The 20648-nt window shown below is 38.8% G+C and overlaps 1 protein-coding gene across 24 annotated transcripts in view; it reads left to right on the forward strand.

The window, feature by feature from the left end:
* The window catches only part of Kalrn (kalirin RhoGEF kinase), a 660017-nt gene that overhangs the window by 405293 nt on the left and 234076 nt on the right, over window positions 1-20648 (forward strand). For all 24 annotated transcript variants that reach the window (XM_074073308.1, XM_074073309.1, XM_074073319.1 and 21 more), the window contains 4 exons: window positions 1426-1608; window positions 2768-2886; window positions 8107-8173; window positions 8730-8839. In XM_074073308.1, coding sequence (XP_073929409.1) covers window positions 1426-1608; window positions 2768-2886; window positions 8107-8173; window positions 8730-8839 — 479 coding nt within the window. The remainder of the gene's footprint in view (window positions 1-1425; window positions 1609-2767; window positions 2887-8106; window positions 8174-8729; window positions 8840-20648) is intronic.

Below are 20648 nucleotides of genomic sequence, written 5' to 3' on the forward strand. Positions count from 1 at the left end.
AACATGAAGATCTATCTTTACCTGCACAAGGAGCTCAGTAAGCCCATATCTATAAAAATATGTACAATAAACAGAAGGAAGGCCACTAATGAAAGGCAAAGACAGAAGATTGTAATGAGATTATAAGAATAATATCAAGAGGAGTAAATCTTAAAGACTAGTAAAATGTGTCAAAGACAAAAGGGTTTCTTTAAAATGTTACTCAGAATAGGACTCAGTAACTGGGGAAGATGGTAAATTAATTGACCAAAGAAAATAAGAAAGAAAAGGATATAAAAAAGATAAGCAAGTGTTTACTAGTTAAAATGTCCCTACCATTTCCATATCTTACCCAGTTTGAGCCCTGCCTTTCCCTGTAGACCTTTCCTACTTTCCCATATTACTCTATGTTCATTTTCTCCCATTAAAAAATTCCTGTGTTGTAAACTGCACATACTTCTCATTTGGACATTCAATTACATGATGCTCTGAGTTATTTATTCTCTAGGATAATCTTGTGCTCTCTAGAGATTATAGACTGTTTGGGGAAAATGGACATCTTTTTTCCTTCTTTTGTTTATACCCAAGCCCATCCCCATAGCTCTGCACAGGGCCTGGGCAGAGTAGATGTTGAACAAATTCTTGTTAAAAATAAAATTAACCAAATACATGTCAGAGTTTTACCTTATTAACCTTGTAACAGGCACTGGTTTCATTAGTCCTTTTTTCTAACCCTCTAATGGAAACTAAAGATCCTGGTGGTAAAAGGACAGAGTTTACCCTTAAGTATGCTTTTGGATGTCTTTGGAGCCTAGCATATGCTAATTTATATGATGTTTACAGCCTACCTCAAGCTGGTCCAGACAAGAGAAAACTAGGAACAAAGAATCAGAAGCAAATAGGTTTTGCTTACTAGTGCTATAAATATGAACCAGTTCTAAAAACTAATCTTCAGATTTTTTCATTTGTACCCCAAAGAGACCCATACCACCTCCCTCCTTAAGGATGCTTTAAGACTCAAACAAGTCTCAGATGTGAGGATAACAACTCCATAAACCAGTAAAGCATTATATGAATGTAAGAGTCTCATGTCAATTGTAATAATAATGGCTAACATTTGTATCTTACCCATTTATTACTCTGATTACTGTGAGCACCTACATTGTACCAGGCACTGTTCTAAGCATTGTGCATTGCCAGCTCATTTAGTGCTCACAGCCTTACAATGCGATGATTCCTATTTTATGATGAAGGAACTGAGAGGGTCCAGAGGGTTTAAAGAATTTGCTCAAGACTGCCCAACCACTGAGTGACAGAACTGAAATACAAACCCAGGCCATCAGGCTGTGAGGTATCTGTGGCCACCATACAGAGGAGCAGGGGACTTGGAGTGGAAGAGCATGATAATAATGTGATCCAGTAACTTTAGACCATCTTTTGGAGCAGCAAACAAAGGAGAAGGTGAAACTTCTGATTCAGCTGGCCGATAGCTTTGTGGAAAAAGGTCACATTCATGCCACAGAGATAAGGAAATGGGTGACCACGGTGGACAAGCACTACCGAGATTTCTCCTTGAGGATGGGGAAGTACCGGTACTCTCTGGAGAAAGCCCTGGGTGTCAACACAGAGGTGAGTACAGGGTATTTCTCACTGGGACATCTTCCATTCTCTCCCTCAGTACCACTGGCCTCATCACCCTGAAGGAAAAGTTTTTCCAGGGTAGTCTTTCTGAACTATTGATCCCTAGAGTATGTGCCTCATGTATTTTCTGATACTAATACTCTACATATTGCAGAATTAGCTGGCCAGGCGCAGGACCCATGACTACAAAGCAGAGTTTTTCTCTGTGTAGAGCTAACCATTGACTTTGAAGACTGACCCCTTTATTTTAGCATCATTGGTGCCATCGTCTACCCAGTTATGTAGAGCAACTGATTAGACTCTCTAGTATGTACAATAGTGCTCTTTCAAGAAGAGGGGGTACAATTTGTGCAAAAGCTGTTTGACATTTCAACTGAAAGAAAGTACTATTTTCCATGAAGCAAAGGAAGAGATTTTTTAAATCTCTTCTTTATAATAGTGGTCAGAAACCTATGAATTAAGAGCTAAATACATCTTGGCAATTTAATCCTAGGATTTCTAATTCATAAACCCTTAAATGGGTTCATACTCTGAAGCAGGGCAGCCTAAAGTGAAGTGGTCAACCACTAAGAGTTGAAGCCATTAACTTCTCCACCAGGCTCTAACCTGAGTTTTTCCTAGGGGGTTCTATTATGTAGAAATACCAAGTGATGGTTGAAGTAAGCAGGGATGAGCAATTACAAGGTTCACTCATTGCTCAATCATTTAACTTTCTATTTCCAATGGAAATTACCTGCTTAAATAAAAATAGCTTGATTATTTACCTTTGACAAACAAAAGGGTTTTAATGTCTTCATGTTTCTGTTTCACATTTATTTTATTAGTAAAGAACCAATCTCGTACTAATTTATGTGTGTGTATATTTAGATTTAATCAGGACCAAAGGCCTCTGGAAAATAGATATATAAGGTGTTTTGCCATGGATAAGCACAAAACATTTGACCTGAGTGTTTTATATCTTTTCTATTTGAAAAGAATTACCAAATGAAGAAGAATGCTTGTGTGGGGGCGGTTTGTAAGAGGATCTCCTATCTTATCATTGCCATTATATTGTTCTTAATTTTGCTGCGTTACCACCTCTCTCAACTCAGGCGAGTGACTTTCCTAAGGTTTCTGCAATGTGACCTCTGTGATCCCTTTCATGTAGGATAATAAGGACTTGGAGCTGGACATCATCCCTGCAAGTCTTTCAGATCGTGAGGTCAAACTGCGGGATGCCAACCATGAGGTCAATGAAGAAAAGCGGAAGTCAGCCCGGAAGAAAGAGTATGTGCTGGGCACTTTGACTATTTCCAGAAGGCCCCTCCTTGGTTTTCACTGCCACCCACCCCTTTTGACAACGAGTGTTTCATCTTGTCTACCTGCAGAGATTGGGATGGACAGACATTATGCTTTCGTTGGGAACATGGGCTTACTAGATACTTTTCAGTTGCTCCCATCTGTCCTGCACCAGAGTCCTCTTCATGTATCAGGGACTTCCTAGAGAATGCTTTCCTCTTGGCCCATCAAACTTCACTTCATAATGTCAGAATGTAACAGGACCAAACCAAATATTTGTTCTCCCCCTCCAAATTTTATTTGTGTCTTCTGGTTTCCATATTCTAGCTCCCCAGCCAGGCAGCTGTGAAGTAAGCTTTGACTTATCCCTTTGTTCCTTATATCAATCCTTTCTTCAAAGTTTCTCCTGTCTCTGCCATTGTTTTTCCATCCCCACATTCTCTTGTTTGTGACCCTTATCACCAGAGGTCTGGAGTATTTGCAAAATCTTCCCCTGGCCTTCCTATGACCAGCCCCTGCCCAGCCCACCTGCACAGCAGTGCCAGATTAACCTGAAGTGACATTTTACCCTGGCTAATAGCAGAGCTCTTACTACAACCTCAATGTTTTATGTGCTGAACATTGTACAAACTGCCTCATATACATTTTCTTTTTTATCTTTCTATCACTCCTCTAGGTAACTGTGCTCATTCCATTTTACATATGAGAAATCAGACTTAGGAGAGCTAAGTAACTCCTCCCCAAACCACACCGTCAGTAAGTAATGGAGTCAGAATTTAAACCAGCTCTAATACTTCGCCATTGTATTCTATGATTCAGTTCCATTATGTCTCTCACCAGCTCCAAATTTGAAATGGCTTCATGCTATTCCCTGGATAATGATCAGACTCCTTGAGGTGCTATCATCTTGTCTCACCTAAGTCAACCTTATTTCAAATTATTTCCCACTTCAAATGGCACACTTCAGTCAGATCACTTTCACTGAATCCCTCTAGGTGCAGGAATAAGCTAGATACAGTTGCTCATGCAGTGTCCTTAGTCTAGAACCCTCTTCTTTCAATTTGCTCTTTTCCCTTCCCTTTGTTCTTTTTTCTGTGTGGTTTTGAGTTTCTCTTCTTTAAATCCTATTAATTCAAAATCACTCATATCTGGTGCCTCTGTAAATCCTTTACCTACAACTTTGCTGTGCATTCTGAGCTTCTACTGATTCACATTTTACTTACTCAACTGATTCCTGAGCACATCTCTAACTAGATTGTAAACCTCTTATATTTCATACTCTCATATAAGAACTAATAGACTAAAACAGTAATAACCGATCAAGAAAAGCTTATAGACTGTAACTGGGTATGGAAACTGAAATCTTTGGAGAAGGGCAAGAAGTTGTCTAAAAGCACATAACAAATAAGTACCACAGCCAAGAATGGTGGCACACTCCATAATCCCAGCATTCAGAAGGTGGAGGCAGAAGGATTGAGAGTTCAAGGCCAGCCTGGACTCCATAGTGAGCTCTTGCTTCAAAAAAACCTTAGCATAGTACCATCTTACTTGAAATTGAGAACTGTAGTATTGGGCCAGAAGAAAGTAAGGCATGCTCTGGGAGACATTCCAGTGTAAGATCCCCCATCAACCGCTGCTGACTCAGTCTAGGTATTCAGGTTTCAGTCTTTGCCTGGTGAATAACAGGATTTTAAAACTGACCTAGCAAGTGAATTGTAGAGGTTAGATATAAGCTGCCACCAAATTTTACTCATGGGTCAACTGTGGCCCATGAAGAGATAAAGCACAGGAGATTTGGCACAAAGAGAGAAGATGCTGGGATTCTAACATTTTGGAAGAATCTGAAGTTATCTGAAATTTTCATAAACTGAACTCTTTGTTTTTTCAAAATAAGAATGGATAGTTATCAGAATCAATTTATAAAGCTGAAACCAGTTAGATCAGATTGGATGATTAGATCCTGCTCTGTCCTCTAAGTATAGTCAGCCCTCCATAGTTGTGAGGAGTTCCACATCCTTTGGTTCAACCAAATGTTGATCAGAAATGCGCAAGGAAAAAATTGTGCCTGTACTGATTATGTACAGACTATATTCTTGTCATTATTTCCTAAACAGTATAATATAACAACTACCGATGTAGCATTTAAATTGTCTTGGATATTATAAGTAATCAAGAGATAATTTAAAGTATCTGAGAGAATGTGCATAGGCTATATGCAAATACTATGCCAGACGGGACTGGAGCACCTGCAGATTTGGGTATCCATGAGGGTCCTGGAATCAATCCCCTAAGGACACTGAGGAAAGACTGTATTTCAGCTTTAGTCTCAGAAAATCTTGATTCCAGGCAGGCAAAACACACTTTGCTTTTTTGGTCATAACGAGTTGTTTACCCACGTTTCACATTAATGAAGAATTGCAGGGCAGTGGACAGGAGAAAAAATGAGCCATATCAATCTCACAGTTTCTTGGCACTCTTCTTTCTTTATGTTGGGGTTACAAAACTACGTATGTGCAGAGATATCTGAGGGGTTTTAAGAAGGTTATTTTGACAGATGCTGTTTGGGTAATGATAGAAAAAAGTGTTTCCTGAGATTAAGCAGCTTTGTGTAATTTATTTTATCAGAATAAAATAGGACCACAACTTCCTTGGAGCTGAAGAAACAGAAGTTAGTCTGCTAAAGTCAGAACTTGTTTAATGTGGGAAATGTAGTATTTTGTTAGAGCCGCCTAACAAAGCGCCACAAATTGGGTGATTTCAGCAACAGAAATATGCTGTCTCAGTTCTGGAGGTCAAGGTCTAAAAATCAGTGTATCAGCAGGGTTGGTTCCTTCTGAGGTCTGAGAGGAAAGGACCTGTTACAGGATTCTTACCTTAGCTAATGTTCATGTGTAATTTATTTTATCAGAATAAAATAGGACCACAACTTCCTTGGAGCTGAAGAAACAGAAGTTAGTCTGCTAAAGTCAGAACTTGTTTAATGTGGGAAATGTAGTATTTTGTTAGAGCCGCCTAACAAAGCGCCACAAATTGGGTGATTTCAGCAACAGAAATATGCTGTCTCAGTTCTGGAGGTCAAGGTCTAAAAATCAGTGTATCAGCAGGGTTGGTTCCTTCTGAGGTCTGAGAGGAAAGGACCTGTTACAGGATTCTTACCTTAGCTAATGTTCATGTTCACATGAAGCTCTTCTGAACATGTATTTCCTGTGTCCAAATTTCCCCTTTTTATAAAGACACATTGGTCATATTGGATCAGGAGCCCATTCTGCTCCAGTACTGCCATGGACTGTAAGGTCAAAATCTAAGGTTAGGACTTCAACATAAATTCTGGGGGACACAATTCAAATCATAAAAAGGGAAAGGATGAGACTATGCTTGGACAAATCCTCCTCCTGGCTCTTTCTGGGATACCAAGTAGCCAAAGCAGGTAAAGGATGGATGGAAAATAAAATTATGAAATAGATATACTTGCAGGAAGCAGATGGGAGAGAAAGATCAAGGCCAAGAAACCCAAGGCAAGGAAATCAAAGGCAACTTTCCAAAGCCCATCAGCTTGTGTTCCTTCTGATCTTCCTTCTTTCCTAGTTTCACAGCAATCTCTAGACTTAATCACTGGATGTTTCCCAAGCACCTCGTGTGTACCAGCCACTTTGCTTACGTGATGTTGTTTAATCCTTGCAGAAATCCTGTGTGGTCAGCTGTTTTAGAATCAGAGGCCTGTAAAAGCAAGTCCTACTTCTAGTAAATTCGGTTCCAATTTGTGTGACTCCAAAACTCATGTACTTTCCACTCTACCAATAAATTAGAATAGGAAGATAGTGGCTAATTGACTTCTGCACAAGGAACTTTTTAAAAATAAATCATTTAATTTGAATAGAAACACCATTGCTAAAACAATGTATTGCTTTAAGAAAAATACCACCAGGATAAAGACCCAGAAAATTATGAGCCTTATGTAATATTTCTTATGAAGTTTCCAAAATCAGACATTTTGAGAAAAATATTTCTTAATTTTCACACAACAGAATGCCTGGAAATAGGAATTCTCATTATGAGCTATGTGAAAAACTGACTTAGAAAATGTAAGATAAATGTATAAGTATACAGTTTGTGTTAAATTAGATTATCATACACCAGCTAGCAAGCACTATTTCTCATAAAAATTTATGGAGGAAAAAAATTAAGTAGATGCACTATAATGAAGCCATACATCATAAGTTTAACAGTTGCCCAAATCCATTGTGTTAATTTGAGTCCCAAGGAGAAGGGAATTCTCTCCTTAAAGATGCAGAGTCTCTTTATTGGAGACTGAAGAGTAGTCACTTAACATTGTTAACTAATGCTGAGCCTGTTCAGCTTTCTGCACATCAGTTTGTTATGCAAACAAATCCCATCAGAAATAATGTCTATATACTTAATAGGTCAATGTAGGTCAGGTCAACAAACTGTGACACATAGGTCAAATTTGACTCACCATCTATTTTTTAGAGTCTGTAAGGTAAAAATACTTTAAATGGTTGAAATAATTAGAAGGATACTATTTTGATACATGTGAAAATTAGATGAAATTCAAATTTCAGTGTTCATAAACCTTTTATTGGAACACAGCCATAACTTACTTTTAACACATATCTATGACTCCTTTCATGTTACAGCAGAAAGGCTGAGTATTGTGACAGAGACTGTATGACCCACAAATACTTACTATGTGACCACTTACAGAAAAAAAAAATGCTACCCCCTGATCTCAGTGGATTCACCTGACTTTGAAACGTGGTTTAACTTACAGTGCTAAAAACTATTTTTGGTATAAGTTTACAAACTCTACTGAGCAAAAATCATTCTGGGAGTTGTATGAGACATACAGGAAGCTGAGATTCAAGTTGTCTGGTTGGTGAGGTAGAATATGAATGGTCCCACATCTTGTGCACACACATATGCACACATGTAATTCATAGCACCACATATCAGCAGAGATTCATGTATGGTAGAACTGGAAAAAAGAAACTAGCTAAGCACAAATGTGCTGAAAGGCTACAGAGAAATTGATCAAGGTGAGAGTGGCTCACAGGAGAGGGATGAGTTTGTTGGTAAAGTAGAAAAATAGGACACTTGAGAATGTCATAAATGCTGGGATGGTGAAGTGAAGTTTGAAGGAAGAAGGGATTTTATCTGTAACCAAGTGAAGGCCCATTTGTTTCCTTCTAGATTCATTATGGCTGAACTACTCCAGACAGAGAAAGCTTATGTAAGGGACTTACACGAGTGCTTGGAGGTAAGTCTTGCAGTAATCAGTTCACAGCTTTATTAGAGAAATGGCAGCCTTGCCATTGTCCAGTTCTCAGGAGGAGCTCAGTGCTCTTACTCTCCTCCCAGAGAGTTAACAAATAAAAAGTCATCCAGGAGAAATTTTCCTACCAGAGTCGATAGTAATTGCATGGGAGTTTAAAGTGCTTTTAAAAAGACATTCTACAATTTTCTTGGACTAGAGCTAGACCCATATGTTTTTTTTAAAAAGTATGTAAGGTGCTTCAATATAAAACCTTGACCTACTCAACAAACTTAAATTGGGTCTGAAAATCTATACTCTCCCCTACCCAAATCCATGCACATTTAATAAATGGCAAGAAGACTGAAGTGTACACTTGCTAAAATTCAGGATAATGGAATGTTCAGGTTTTATCTTTATGTTCTTCTTGCTTAACACTTTATTTTGTAAACTCTACATGTATTTCCAGTCTGAATCTTGCTTCACAAATTTGAGGGCCTCCTTATTTATCTGGATTTCTTGTGGCATACTTGCCAGTGATTAAACTGTTGCTGTCTTACAGACCTACCTGTGGGAAATGACCAGTGGTGTGGAGGAGATCCCCCCTGGGATCCTTAACAAAGAGCATATCATCTTTGGCAATATCCAGGAGATCTACGATTTTCATAACAAGTAGGTTGGTGGAGGGTTCAGTGGAGCACACTTAGGGCTATAAATATCATACAGTAGTGGTTACCAACAAATGGAGCAAAACTCAATAAGTAAATATTAAATCTTACCTGGCACAGGTGTTGTCAGACTTCTTACTTGCTCATTCTTTCTCTGCAATTGTCCAAAATTCCTAGTGGACACTGTTAAGTGCTTAACAGTGTTCCTCCCCAGTTCTCCTCAGGAGCTAAGTGAGCAGCATCCTCATCTGCCCAGCCAGCATGGTTGCCAGGCTTTGAGGAAACAAAAACAGCTTCTCCTCATTAAACCTATGGAAAATCCTGACATTAGAATTTGCCTGAGATTAACTATCCTACATCATGGTCTTTGGTTTTCAAATTCCACTGAAATTTTCTCTCAGCCTAAATATTTCCTCCATTCCCAACTATCTCATCATCCTCACCTTCAACCAAACAGCAAATATAATCGAAATATTAAGCACAACACGTTTTTGACAACTTGTAGAGGAAAATACCAATTAGCGCTGTATGCTTGGTTGAACTAAGTGGAATCATAGAACCCTAAAACCTCACAACCCATTTTTCCAACTCCTAATTTGATGTAAGAATCTTTTTCCATAGCATACTAAACTTGGAGGCTGTTAATAGATAGTCAGCAATAATACTGGTATGTTTAGTGACATGACAACCAGTGGAAATTACTCATTTTCCAAAATTCAAGTAGAGAGAATCTTAAGACACAGGAAGATTCCTCTGATGAAGTCCTCAAGCCCTCTGGGGAGTCTGCTGCAGAGAAGGCTAAGACAGACTAGACCAAGGATTTATTGAGCTGAGACAGCCAGTTTCAAGAGTCCCCAAGGGGGGGTTGGGGATTTAGCTCAGTGGAAGAGCACTTGCCCGGCAAGTGCAAGGCCCTGAGTTCGGTCCCCAGCACCGAAAAAAAAAAAAAAAGGAAAAATAGAAAAAGAAAAAAAGCAAAACAAAAAAGGAGTCCCCAAGGAAGCCATGTGTACCATTGGAGAGTCAACCTGGGACCGGACTGTGGTAGTGCTATTCAGTGGAGCTTTCTGCAGTGGTAGAAATGATCTTATCTGCCCCAACAGCATCAGCATGCCACTGAATATGCATGGCTATTGACCTAGTGGTACTGAGGAGCTGAATTTTTTATTTTACCTAATTTTAATAAATTTAGATTTAAGTACAAAGTAACTACTATATTGGAGAGACCAGGTATAGAAAATGAACCCTCAGGATGGCTCTGTTCCATGGCAATGACCAAGAGGCAACTAAGAAAGGATCCTGGGCTCTGAAAGGGTGAGACAAGGATGGAGAGTCCCTCTTCTTCTCGGGCACCAGTCTAAAGAAACATAAGTGTTTACCTCCCATAACATACTAAACTTGTCAGATTATTAAATTAGTAAGTTCGAGGGGTGAGGGGAAACTTTCTGACTTTATGGAATACTTCAGGAAAGTTCTGAGTATTTTTTAAATCATAAACTTTAACCCCCTCATTTGGTTTGTCTGGCAATCTGCAGACATAGAAGTATTCTGTCCCCATGTCTATCATTAATAAGATCCCAATAGATCCATTCTTAACCATTGATCCCAAAATTCATCATCTTGAGACCAGTTCAGTATCATCCCATCTCCCCCAGGGTATCTGAGAAGACACCACAATGGCAAACGGTAAGTCGTGTTACTTTACTTATCTGACTTATGGTCTCTAAGATGCAGTCAACAAGTTTCACTTTCCCAAAAAACAATTTTTTCAAACAAAACAAAACAAAAACAAGTCACAGTGGTCAATAACACTGATTGGTGTTATTGCAGAGCATCCTGTATCTCACTATAAGGCTCCTTTAAGGGTTTTTTTTTTTTTTTTTTTTTTTTGGTGGTACTGGGGTTTGAACTCAGGGCCTCACACTTGCTAGGCAAGCACTCTATCACTTAAGCCACTCCACCAGCACTTTAATTCTCAAAACAATCACGGTAGCATAATAATTGATATTAGTAATAATCTGAGCCATTAGAATGTTCTGCATTAAAAGCAAGAAACTATAATGTAGTTAGAAAGCTATTGACCAAAAGAAATTAATGTTTTAAATTAGCTGCAATTCAAGGCAACATCAAAGGATATCAAGCTGCATATTAATTTCCAACATTATCTTGGGGAGGGTTAAGGCTTTACTGTACTCATAATATATGCTTTCTACTTAAGCTGCACAAATTTTGATTAATGTAGTAAATGTACCACCTCTAAAATCGCTAATAAATAAGAGATAGAATAGCAGTTAGCCCAAATTAGAAAATGTAGGGACTATACACTACTTAAAGGAGCATGTCTTAAGCTGTATAATCCAGAATCTGGCACATGGGTGGGTTGGATGAATTGATGAAAGAGCAAAAAACAAATTACATTTTATAGGCTTATGGCTAATGCCATTAATATAATAATTCATTCTTTTACTTCTGAGAGTATTGAGAATATTGAGAAAGAGGAAAACTCCTGTATATGACTCCTCCCACCCCTCACTATCAGAGTCTCCTAGCCCAGAAAAATAATGGAATTTTTAAATGAAGGGGTCTTATGGGTGATTCTTAATGGAAGGACCATGCAACTGACCTAACATCTATTTGTTTATTCTTTAGGAATACAGTGCTTCTCTGAAATAGTCACTTTTTAACCTGAAACTATCAAAAGGTTCTTTTTAATGCCAGTTGTTTGTATGGTTCCAATCATTGCAATTAAGTACTCTGTATCAGAGAAACATGCTCCACTCATGATTGGTACATAGCTCAGGTTATCTTCCTATGCTCCAGACAGAGAAAGAGATAGGAGATGGGGGTAGGTGTGAGGGAGGACTATTAGAAGATTGAGAGACAGAGGGATTGACATTGACACTACCTGAATAGCCTAATTAACTGAGTCACTAGGAAACTAGTGCCTCAGTCAAGGGTTATATGGCAAATACATAACATATCTCACCCAGTTAGTATTGATCCATCTAAATGGTGTCACTTTGAAAAATGGCAACCAAGATTAGTTTTGTGGGGTATATGTGTATGTGTTCAAGCGGGTTCTCTCTCGCTCTCGCTCTCTCTCTCTGTCTCTCTCTCTCTCTCTCTCTCTCTCTCTCTCTCAAGGATACTTGTCCTTATAGGTATTAAATGGAGAAGTCCTCAAGCACCAAAACATCTATAAAGAACAAATATGTAGGTCTGGGGCATAGAACTTAAAACCTATAATCAGTGGTTTTATACTAGTTGGAGGTTGAAGTGGTCCTCTACTCTCCCATTTTGCACTGCATCTCTTTTCTACACAACTAAATAGAAAGATCATGAAATTCATTATCTACACAAGACTTAGACTTATTTCCACTTTGTTTTGCTAAGCCTTTCTGGAAGCACTCAGACAAAAGAATGTATCCCATAAATAGGTCCCCCAAATAGTAATGCTTTGCCTAATCTACAGCTTATAATTTAAAAAAATCATTTGTTTCCAGTTTGCCTCAATAATTAAGACATTCAGCTTTGGTAAGGACAGCTTTTTGCTAAAAATGTTTATCATTTTCAGTTAAATCTGAAAGTCTTCCTTTGCAGTTATTTGGAGACTTGTTCATACCTAAATCTGAAAAGTAATAGACAGACAGTATACAATCTCTACATTAAGTGTCAGAGGATCCTCTCATCTATCAAGTATAACCCTTTCTACCTAGAGTAAGGAGACTGACCCAGAGAGGAGGCAGTGCCTTGTCCAGAGTGTGATCAATCCCCTTAAAGATTAGGCATTAGATTCTAGGGGGTTGGTCTCTCACTTCAGTGTTCTTTCTCTTTCCCCCACTCTGCAGACCCCCCTACTGTGGCTGTCAAATCTAGCTAGTTTGATTCACAGTTAACCAGTTTCATGTGGGTCTCCAACTTTGAGGAACATTTCAATCTATTTCTTCTACATCTATCTATGTCAATCAGTTCCTGCACTCCAATAATTGTCTGAAAAAATCTTCTTTTAGCGAGGATTGGAAGGGCAAGTTGGGGGGCCAAGAACAAGGCTAGAAGCGTCTTCTGCACGTTCCCTCCCTCTAGAGCTGGCTGGATGCTGTGGTTTGGCCTTGGCTATTAGCCACCACACTCCCAGCCTGTGTTCTATAACCCAAAGCTGAGATAGTAGGGCCACAGCTGTGTGGGACTAAGCTGGGAACTGTAACCAGGCTAGGGTCAGCCAGGAGCAGTAGATGGTGTACAACAAGAATAAAGGCTAGATAGAAGAAGGGGGAACATTGAGGTGAATGGCTAAACCAAGACTACGTTTTGATCATCTTCTCAGAGTTTCTTCTTTGGATAAGACCCCTGTATGCAGTGATGAATCAAATCCAGGCTCTGCCCTCTGAGTTCTGAGAATGAGGTATCTTTGATAGGAGAGAGGTAGGCCACAAATACAGTCCCAAAGAGCAAAGAAAATGGCCTCAGTTGAAGTAATAGGAAAGGCATCATGAAGATGGGGCATATGAGATGGAACTTAAATAATAGATGAAAATTTTACGGGCAGAGATAGCTTCTTTGGTGGCAGAGGACAGTTTGGAAGAGGGCCCAACAGGGGGGAAGAGTGGTGAAGTCCAGCAGGCAGACTGAGAGAAGCAACAAGGAGGAGTTAGTGAGACCAAGGGGTAACCTGGGTCATGAGGGGAAAGAAGAGGTGCTGGTCTTATCCTCCAGTTAGGTTGTGACTTGTTACATTTGTGTCTGTGAGACTGAAGGAGAAAGGGAGGTAGCAGATAGAGTTGTGAGTTAAAAATGGTGGTGGGGGACACAAAGGAAAAGTAGAGGTCTTGTAAAACAAGAAAATGGAGCAAAATACTTAGAGCAGAAGTGAGCAAAAACAGTAAAGTGGGTGGGTAATAAAGAAGAAAATGAAAGATAGGAGGGGCTAAAAAGGAGAGAGAAAGGAAAGAAGGCAAAGAAGGAGAGAGGCAGTATGGGGCAATAGATAGGTAAGTATGTAGTAAATTGATTTAGAGAGAGGCAGGTGCAATAGGGAAGGAATGGAGAGAAAAAGAGAGATGAAGACCTAGATCTCCCTGGAGCACCATCCCAATGCAGTCAGGATAATGAACAAGGTGGTGTTTTTCAAATGTGTTATCATGAACCAACCAAAAAAAGATTAGACATTATGTCCCAATATGCACATGCTTATGTTCTGTATATAATAGGGAAATTAAATTTTGCAAAACAACACTCATAATATGTATGCTACACTATGATATTTTGGTTTGGGTTCTATTTCTTCTTCCTCTTCTTTTTTAATGCTGGTCACTACCCATAAATTAGTTTTACTATCCCTTGAAACACAATGGGTTGACCCATAGCAAATGGCAAAGCACTGGCTCCACCAGGTGGTGAGAAAGAGGCTATGCGGCTCACACTCTATCATGGATCACACTAGAGCTACCTTTCACACACAACCTTCGTTAAAATAGGCATTTTCAATGCTTCTTCTCCCATTCCAGATGCCTTTGTTATTAGTTGTATCCCAATTATGGGAAATTGTATAATTGCTAAATGTAAATGCTGGAAGATATCTTTAAGGCTAATCAAGTTCAGCTCCCTTGTTTTATAGAAACTAGAGTTTGACCTGTGCAGACCAATTAATAACACAGCCAAAGGTTCCAGTCATTTTATTAATACTCAGATGTTAAGGGAAGAGGAAGATGTTAAGAGAGGAAGACCTATTGTGATTTTTCTTGGGCCCCAAATCCATACTCTAAGGAATAGCTGGTGGAGTGGCTAAGCAGTAAAAGCAACTGCCTAGCAAGCATGAGGCCCTGAGTTCAAACCCCAGTGCCGCCAAAGGGAAGAAAAAAATAAAAGATTGTTATATACTCTAAGGAATAACTACAGGCCTTGCCAAACCTTTAAGAGAGGACTATAAAAATGTAGCTGTGGTCGTGTTGTTATTGATATTTGTGTTAAGTAAGCTGTCAGCATTGGGGCTATATTTTTCCATATGTATAAAATATAGACATTGGGTGGAACATACCCTTGATGTGAAGGTTTGTCAGCTGGGCATGGTCATAAGCCCCTCCTAGAAGGATGCACTTCCCCAGAAATAGCAAGACTAAATTTACTTACAGAGAGAATAACAGAATGACTCAGGATAGTTTTGAAGTGGTGTTTCCATAATGCTAGATGACAGAATTCAGAAAGATTTTTATCAATAAATGCTACAAAGGCTGGACATGTGGCTCAAGTGTAGATCACCTGCCTAGCAAATGTGAAGCACTGAGTTCAAGCCCCAGTACCACAAAAAAAAAGAGAGAGAGAGAAAGAAAAGAAAGAACCCACAATGTTTCATTCAATAAGTGCTACAGTTCTCATTTCTCAAGATTCTATACAAAGTCAGATGGAAAGCATTTTCCTCAAAAGTAAATGCAGTATACTGCATTTGTAATAACTTATTAGACTGATATCATTGCTTAGATCTTGACATTTCTTGAAAAGTTTCATTTAAAAGAACCCCAGGCATTCACAAAAAAATTACCTGCTTTTTTGCTTTTCTCATTCTTCCATAGTTTATTACCTATAATTATTGACATGGTGACGGTCAAGGTGTTACTGCAGAATAGCACAAGGGGGTGTTCCATCATTGTGGGAGTGTTATGAGCTATTGTGCAATAATTTAAACTCATCCTGTCTTGTTGAAGGAGGTGGAATGACATTGATCAGACTAACAGTCTGTCATCATCTTCATACATTTCAAATTAAAAAGGCAAATCAAGTTTAACATTTCACTTACCTGCAACTATGACACTGAGATAACAGTGAATATCTTCCTCAAAATTTTAAACTGATATGTTCAACACAATCTAAATAGTTGTTCTAATCTAAGTCTTAGTTTTTCCTCCAAGTTAAATGATATAGAGGTGATGGAGTAGTTGCCAGTTGGAAAAACATTAAAATCTAGTGAAGTTGTGCCCAAATATGAATTGTGGACTGGGTGTCCTAGAATTACCCAACTAGCATTTCTAAATGCAGATGCTGAGATCCTAAACCCAGAGGGCACAAGACACAGTCAGGTGTTGCTGACCACTAAATAGAGTTTCCTAAGAATGTCCTTGAGACAAAGTCTGATACTCCCCCTTCCTCCTGGAAACATTGCTTTAGAAAAAGAAGCTTGGGAACACAACATACTGTGTCCTTGTCAGAGACCTACAGTGTACTTCATTATGGTAGAGGATTTTAGAAGTCTTGCGGGAAAGAAATCAGCTGAACCCAGCATTTCCCACCCTTACGTGATAGGTGACCTTGGAGTCTGGATTTTGTATACCATCCAATCAAGGCTTCCCCAGGACAGGTTTAGAAGAAGATGCCCTGCTATATAGATTTTTCAACAAAGGTTTGGTGGTGAATGCCCTCCTAGTATAAATCAACTGATCCTGAAGAACTACTGTTTATTACCTATGTGAACTTATTAAATTCTCATAACCCCACAAGGCTGTTATTTAAAAGTGAATCAAATGAGGCTTTGGAAAACCTCCTCACAACTATGACTAGTTGTAAACCCTGGTTCTTTAATGTGTGCTTGGTGTGGGAGGAGAGGGCAGTGACATCTGGGGGCAATGGAAGGATGAGCTGATGGCAGCTATTGTTAAAACCCTCATTTTCCCTTCCTTATTCTACATTCAGCAAGCCATAAAAATTTTCTTGGGAATTTTGTCCTTCACATACTAAGGCTGGAAAATAGCCTTGGCTACCAGAGACTGGTACCTGCAGCTGCAGTGAACCTGATTAATCAAACTCTGCATTAACCCTGTCTTCTATATTCCCCACTACCCATACCTCTTGGTAACATCCCTAGAATTTACCACCTACTCCAGTTATCCATTTGTCTTGTCCTTCCTTCACAAATTTATTCTCTTTCCAAAAAGTATAAAAGCATCGTGTTATTCAGACTTCACTCTTGTGGAGATCCTCACGTACATGCAACTTAAATGAAACTAATGCTTTTCCCTTATTAAAAAAACAACAAGTCTTCATTTTACAGGAAGGCATTAGAAACAGGAATCATATGCCATGCATTTAATTCAGTTTAGAGCATTTTCATTTCCTGAGAATTTTCAACCAAAGCATCCTCCCATAGGTTTTGATAGCTGCTATCACAAAAAGTCTATTTAAATTGCTAAGAGTTTTTTTAATGTGGTACTGGGGTTTGAACTCAGGGATCCACACTTGCTAGGCAGGTGCTCTACCACTCAAGTCAAGCCACTAGCCCTTTTAGCTTTAGTTATTTTTCAGATAGAGTCTTGCATTTTTACCTGGGGCCAACCTCGGACCTCAGTCCTCATACCTGTGCCTCCCATTAGTTGTGATGACAGGTATGAACCACCATATCCAGAGTATTGGTTGAGATGGGATCTTGCTAACTATTTTTTGCCTAGACTGGCCTCAAACCTCGATCTTCCCGATCTCCACCTCCTGAGTAGCTGGGATTACACCACATCCATCCCTAATTACTGCAGTTATTTTGGTGGTACTGGGGTTTGAACTTAGAGCCTTGTGTTTGCTGTGCAGGTGCTCTATCACATGAGCCACACTTCCAGCTCCAAGGACTTTTAAGAAATTTGCTAGTATAATCTTTACCTGGACCAATTACCAGTTCTATAAGTACAGTTATCACTGTCTGACTAAAATTAATGGTAAGTGACCATTAATGAAGAGGGAACTTCTTCATGAGTCACCATGAGTGTCCTTGAAAGTTCTGGAACAAAAATACCATTTTTTAATACTGCATGGAATGTTGTGGTCCAGGCTGTTTACCATTTCCTTGCCACCCTTAAAGGAGAAGGTCCATGAATCATGGATGTCAGAGTTCAGAGGGTTAGAGCAAGAATAATAATACCAATAAAGTGATCTTGACAGTGAAGAGATAAAGGTTTCCTACAAGCTGAGAACAATATCGTAGGTGCTGAAGGGGTCTAGATTCTCCCCTTTCTCTCCTTCCAAGCTCTCTTTCCCTCCTAGGTCATCCTTTCTTTAAAGCACTTCATTTTCAAGTCAGGTGCCAGTGGTACATGCCTGTAACCCTAGTTACTTGAGAAACTGAGATGAGAAGGATCTCAGTTCAAGACCAGCCCATGAGATCCCATCTCAACCAATAACTGGGTGCAGTAATGCACCTATCTCCCAAGTTGTGTGGGAGGCTGAGATTGGGAGGATCGCAGTTCCAGACCAGCCCAGGCAAAAAAGTTTGCAAGACCCCATCTCAGTGGGAAAAAAAAGCTGAGTATGGTGGCACATGCCTGTCATCCCAGATAAGGTAGAAGCCTAAAAATAGGAGAATCCCAGACAGCCTGTCCTGGGCAAAAGATGAAAAGGTGAGACCCTAACTCCAAAGTAAGCACAGCAAAGAGGGCTGGAGGCATGACTCAAATGGTAGCACATCTGCCTGGCAAGTGTGAAGCCCTGAGTTCAAACCCCAGTACAAAAAAACACTTCATTTTCTTTTATTAGCCTTGTGCTAGAATAGCTCAGGTTTTCCTCCCCCGCTTTCCCAGCCTTCCAGACCCTTCCCCTGAGTACTATTCAGCCTTTCGTGGCTCACAGCTAGATTTCCATTTATGTATTCTCTGAGATTTATATTACAGGTTGATGTGAGATATGACCATGTAAAGAATATCTCAATACCTTTGAAAAACTACCTCTGAAGACATTGAACACTATATTATTTAATGGTCCCCTATGAAAAGGGTCACACAATAAAGGTATTTTAGAATTCAGTTCTAGAGATTAAAAGGTTTTTTATATATATACATACCTAAACACATATATATATATATATACACACACATATCCATATGTGTGTAAATATACGCATACATATATGTATGCATGTATATATATATTTAAAGGTTTTTATATACGTACATATAAACATAAACATATCTATCCCCTTTCTGTGTGCATGTTTGCATACATAGAGATGGGCCAGATTGCCTCTCTTTGCAACAAAATGCATGTTTCCTTTTGGACTTTGAACTAGGTTTCATTCTCAGATATTAACATTACGTAGCACCTTTTCTATTTCTATTTTGGAAATATTAAATATATATTAAATTTGCAACTTGCAGTTCTTTTAAAAGTAGTGATAAATATGATTGATTTTGAGCACTGCATATTTGCATTTCCAAAGCCCAGATTTCATTATAATTACTTCTGTTTCATGAGTCAGTTCAGGATACTCTAAAATTCATACTTATTAGAAGAAAGATGGTTATCACCAAATAGGTTTTGCTACAAGTCCCCCACATTTTCTAATTACTTTTTATTCAAGCAATGGTCATATACTATAGGAAACATTTTTAAATTGTTGATGGGCAAAGAAAGCAGTCATTTATAGGTCCAGGTGGGTGTGGTGGTTCATGCTTATAATCCCAGATACTCAGGAGGTAGAGACAGGAGAATCTCAGTCAGAATCATGGTCAGGTGATAGCCCTTATAAAAGTTAGCATGAGAAGCCTACCTGCAAAACAAACCACTGTGGGATATGGCTCAAGTGGTAGAATGCCTCCCTGGGCTCAATCCCCAGTACCACAAGAAAAGGAAGGAGAGAAAGAAGAAAGGGAGGCAGGGAAGGAAGGGATAGAGGGAGGGAGAGAGTCAGTCATCGATGATCTCACTAAACAAAACATCATTAGCATTTTTTCTTGCCAAATATTTTAACTTGTCAAATATTTTTAACTGCACATATATATTTTTAAAATTCCAAAACAACATCTTTCTATGTTACTAAAGGAAGAACAGAAGTAACACACATATAAAATTCATACCCACCTATAATTAGTTATACAAATGTGCCCAAAATATGTGGATAATAAGAGCCAGTTAGAAAAATAAAATTTTTCTCCCCATCCCTCTGTAGTAGAGGCAAGTAGTGGAATAATGCAGAACTACTTTATGTTCTTTAGTTTAATTTTTATTAGCATACATTAACTGTCCAAAGGGATTTTATTGTGATATTTCCATACATGCATATAATGTACTTTGATCAAATTCAGACCCTCTATTATACTTTCTTAACTCTTCTCCCTCCTCCTCCTTTTCACCAGTCTTTAGTGGGTTTCATTATTCTATCTTCATATATATTACTTTGATTATGTTCACTCCCCAGCAGCTTCTACTTTCCCCCTCACACTAGTTCTTCCCACCTGTTTTTAAGGTAATGCATTTAGATTATTTTACAATCAAAACTAAGCAGAAATGCAACATTGTAAAGTCTCACTACTGTCTTCCACCCTGTTTCTTCACCTGCCTCTCCATGGTAGTGATTTTATTAGATTTTTAGGCTGAAATTAGAATATATACTCCCCACTTAGATGAAAGGTAGCACAATACTATATACATTCTTCTGTACCTTGCTTTTTCTGGTGACCTTCCATATGAAGACATAGGAGGCTTTGTTTTGGGGGTTTTTTTACATCTACATAATATTCAGTTCTGTGGATATACCATAGTTTAAATACTTTGTTCTCTAAAGACTAAATTTACCATTTTAAACAGTATCACAGTTATACTCAGATATATATGACATCTTATACCTGTAGATATAAGTGTAGGAAAATTTCCACAATTAAAATTGCAGAGTCAAGGGATGGCAGTGTGGCTCAGTGGTAAAGTGCCGGCCTAGCAAGGATGAGGCCCTGAGTTCAAACCCCATGTGCCACAAAAATAAATGAATTAATTAATAAAATAAATGAATGGATGTTGGTGGCTCATGCCTATAATCCTAGCTCAGGAAGCAGAAATCAGGAGGATCATAGTTC

This window comes from Castor canadensis, chromosome 5 (genome assembly GCF_047511655.1).
Source record: "Castor canadensis chromosome 5, mCasCan1.hap1v2, whole genome shotgun sequence".
In the NCBI taxonomy this organism is placed as follows: domain Eukaryota; kingdom Metazoa; phylum Chordata; class Mammalia; order Rodentia; family Castoridae; genus Castor; species Castor canadensis.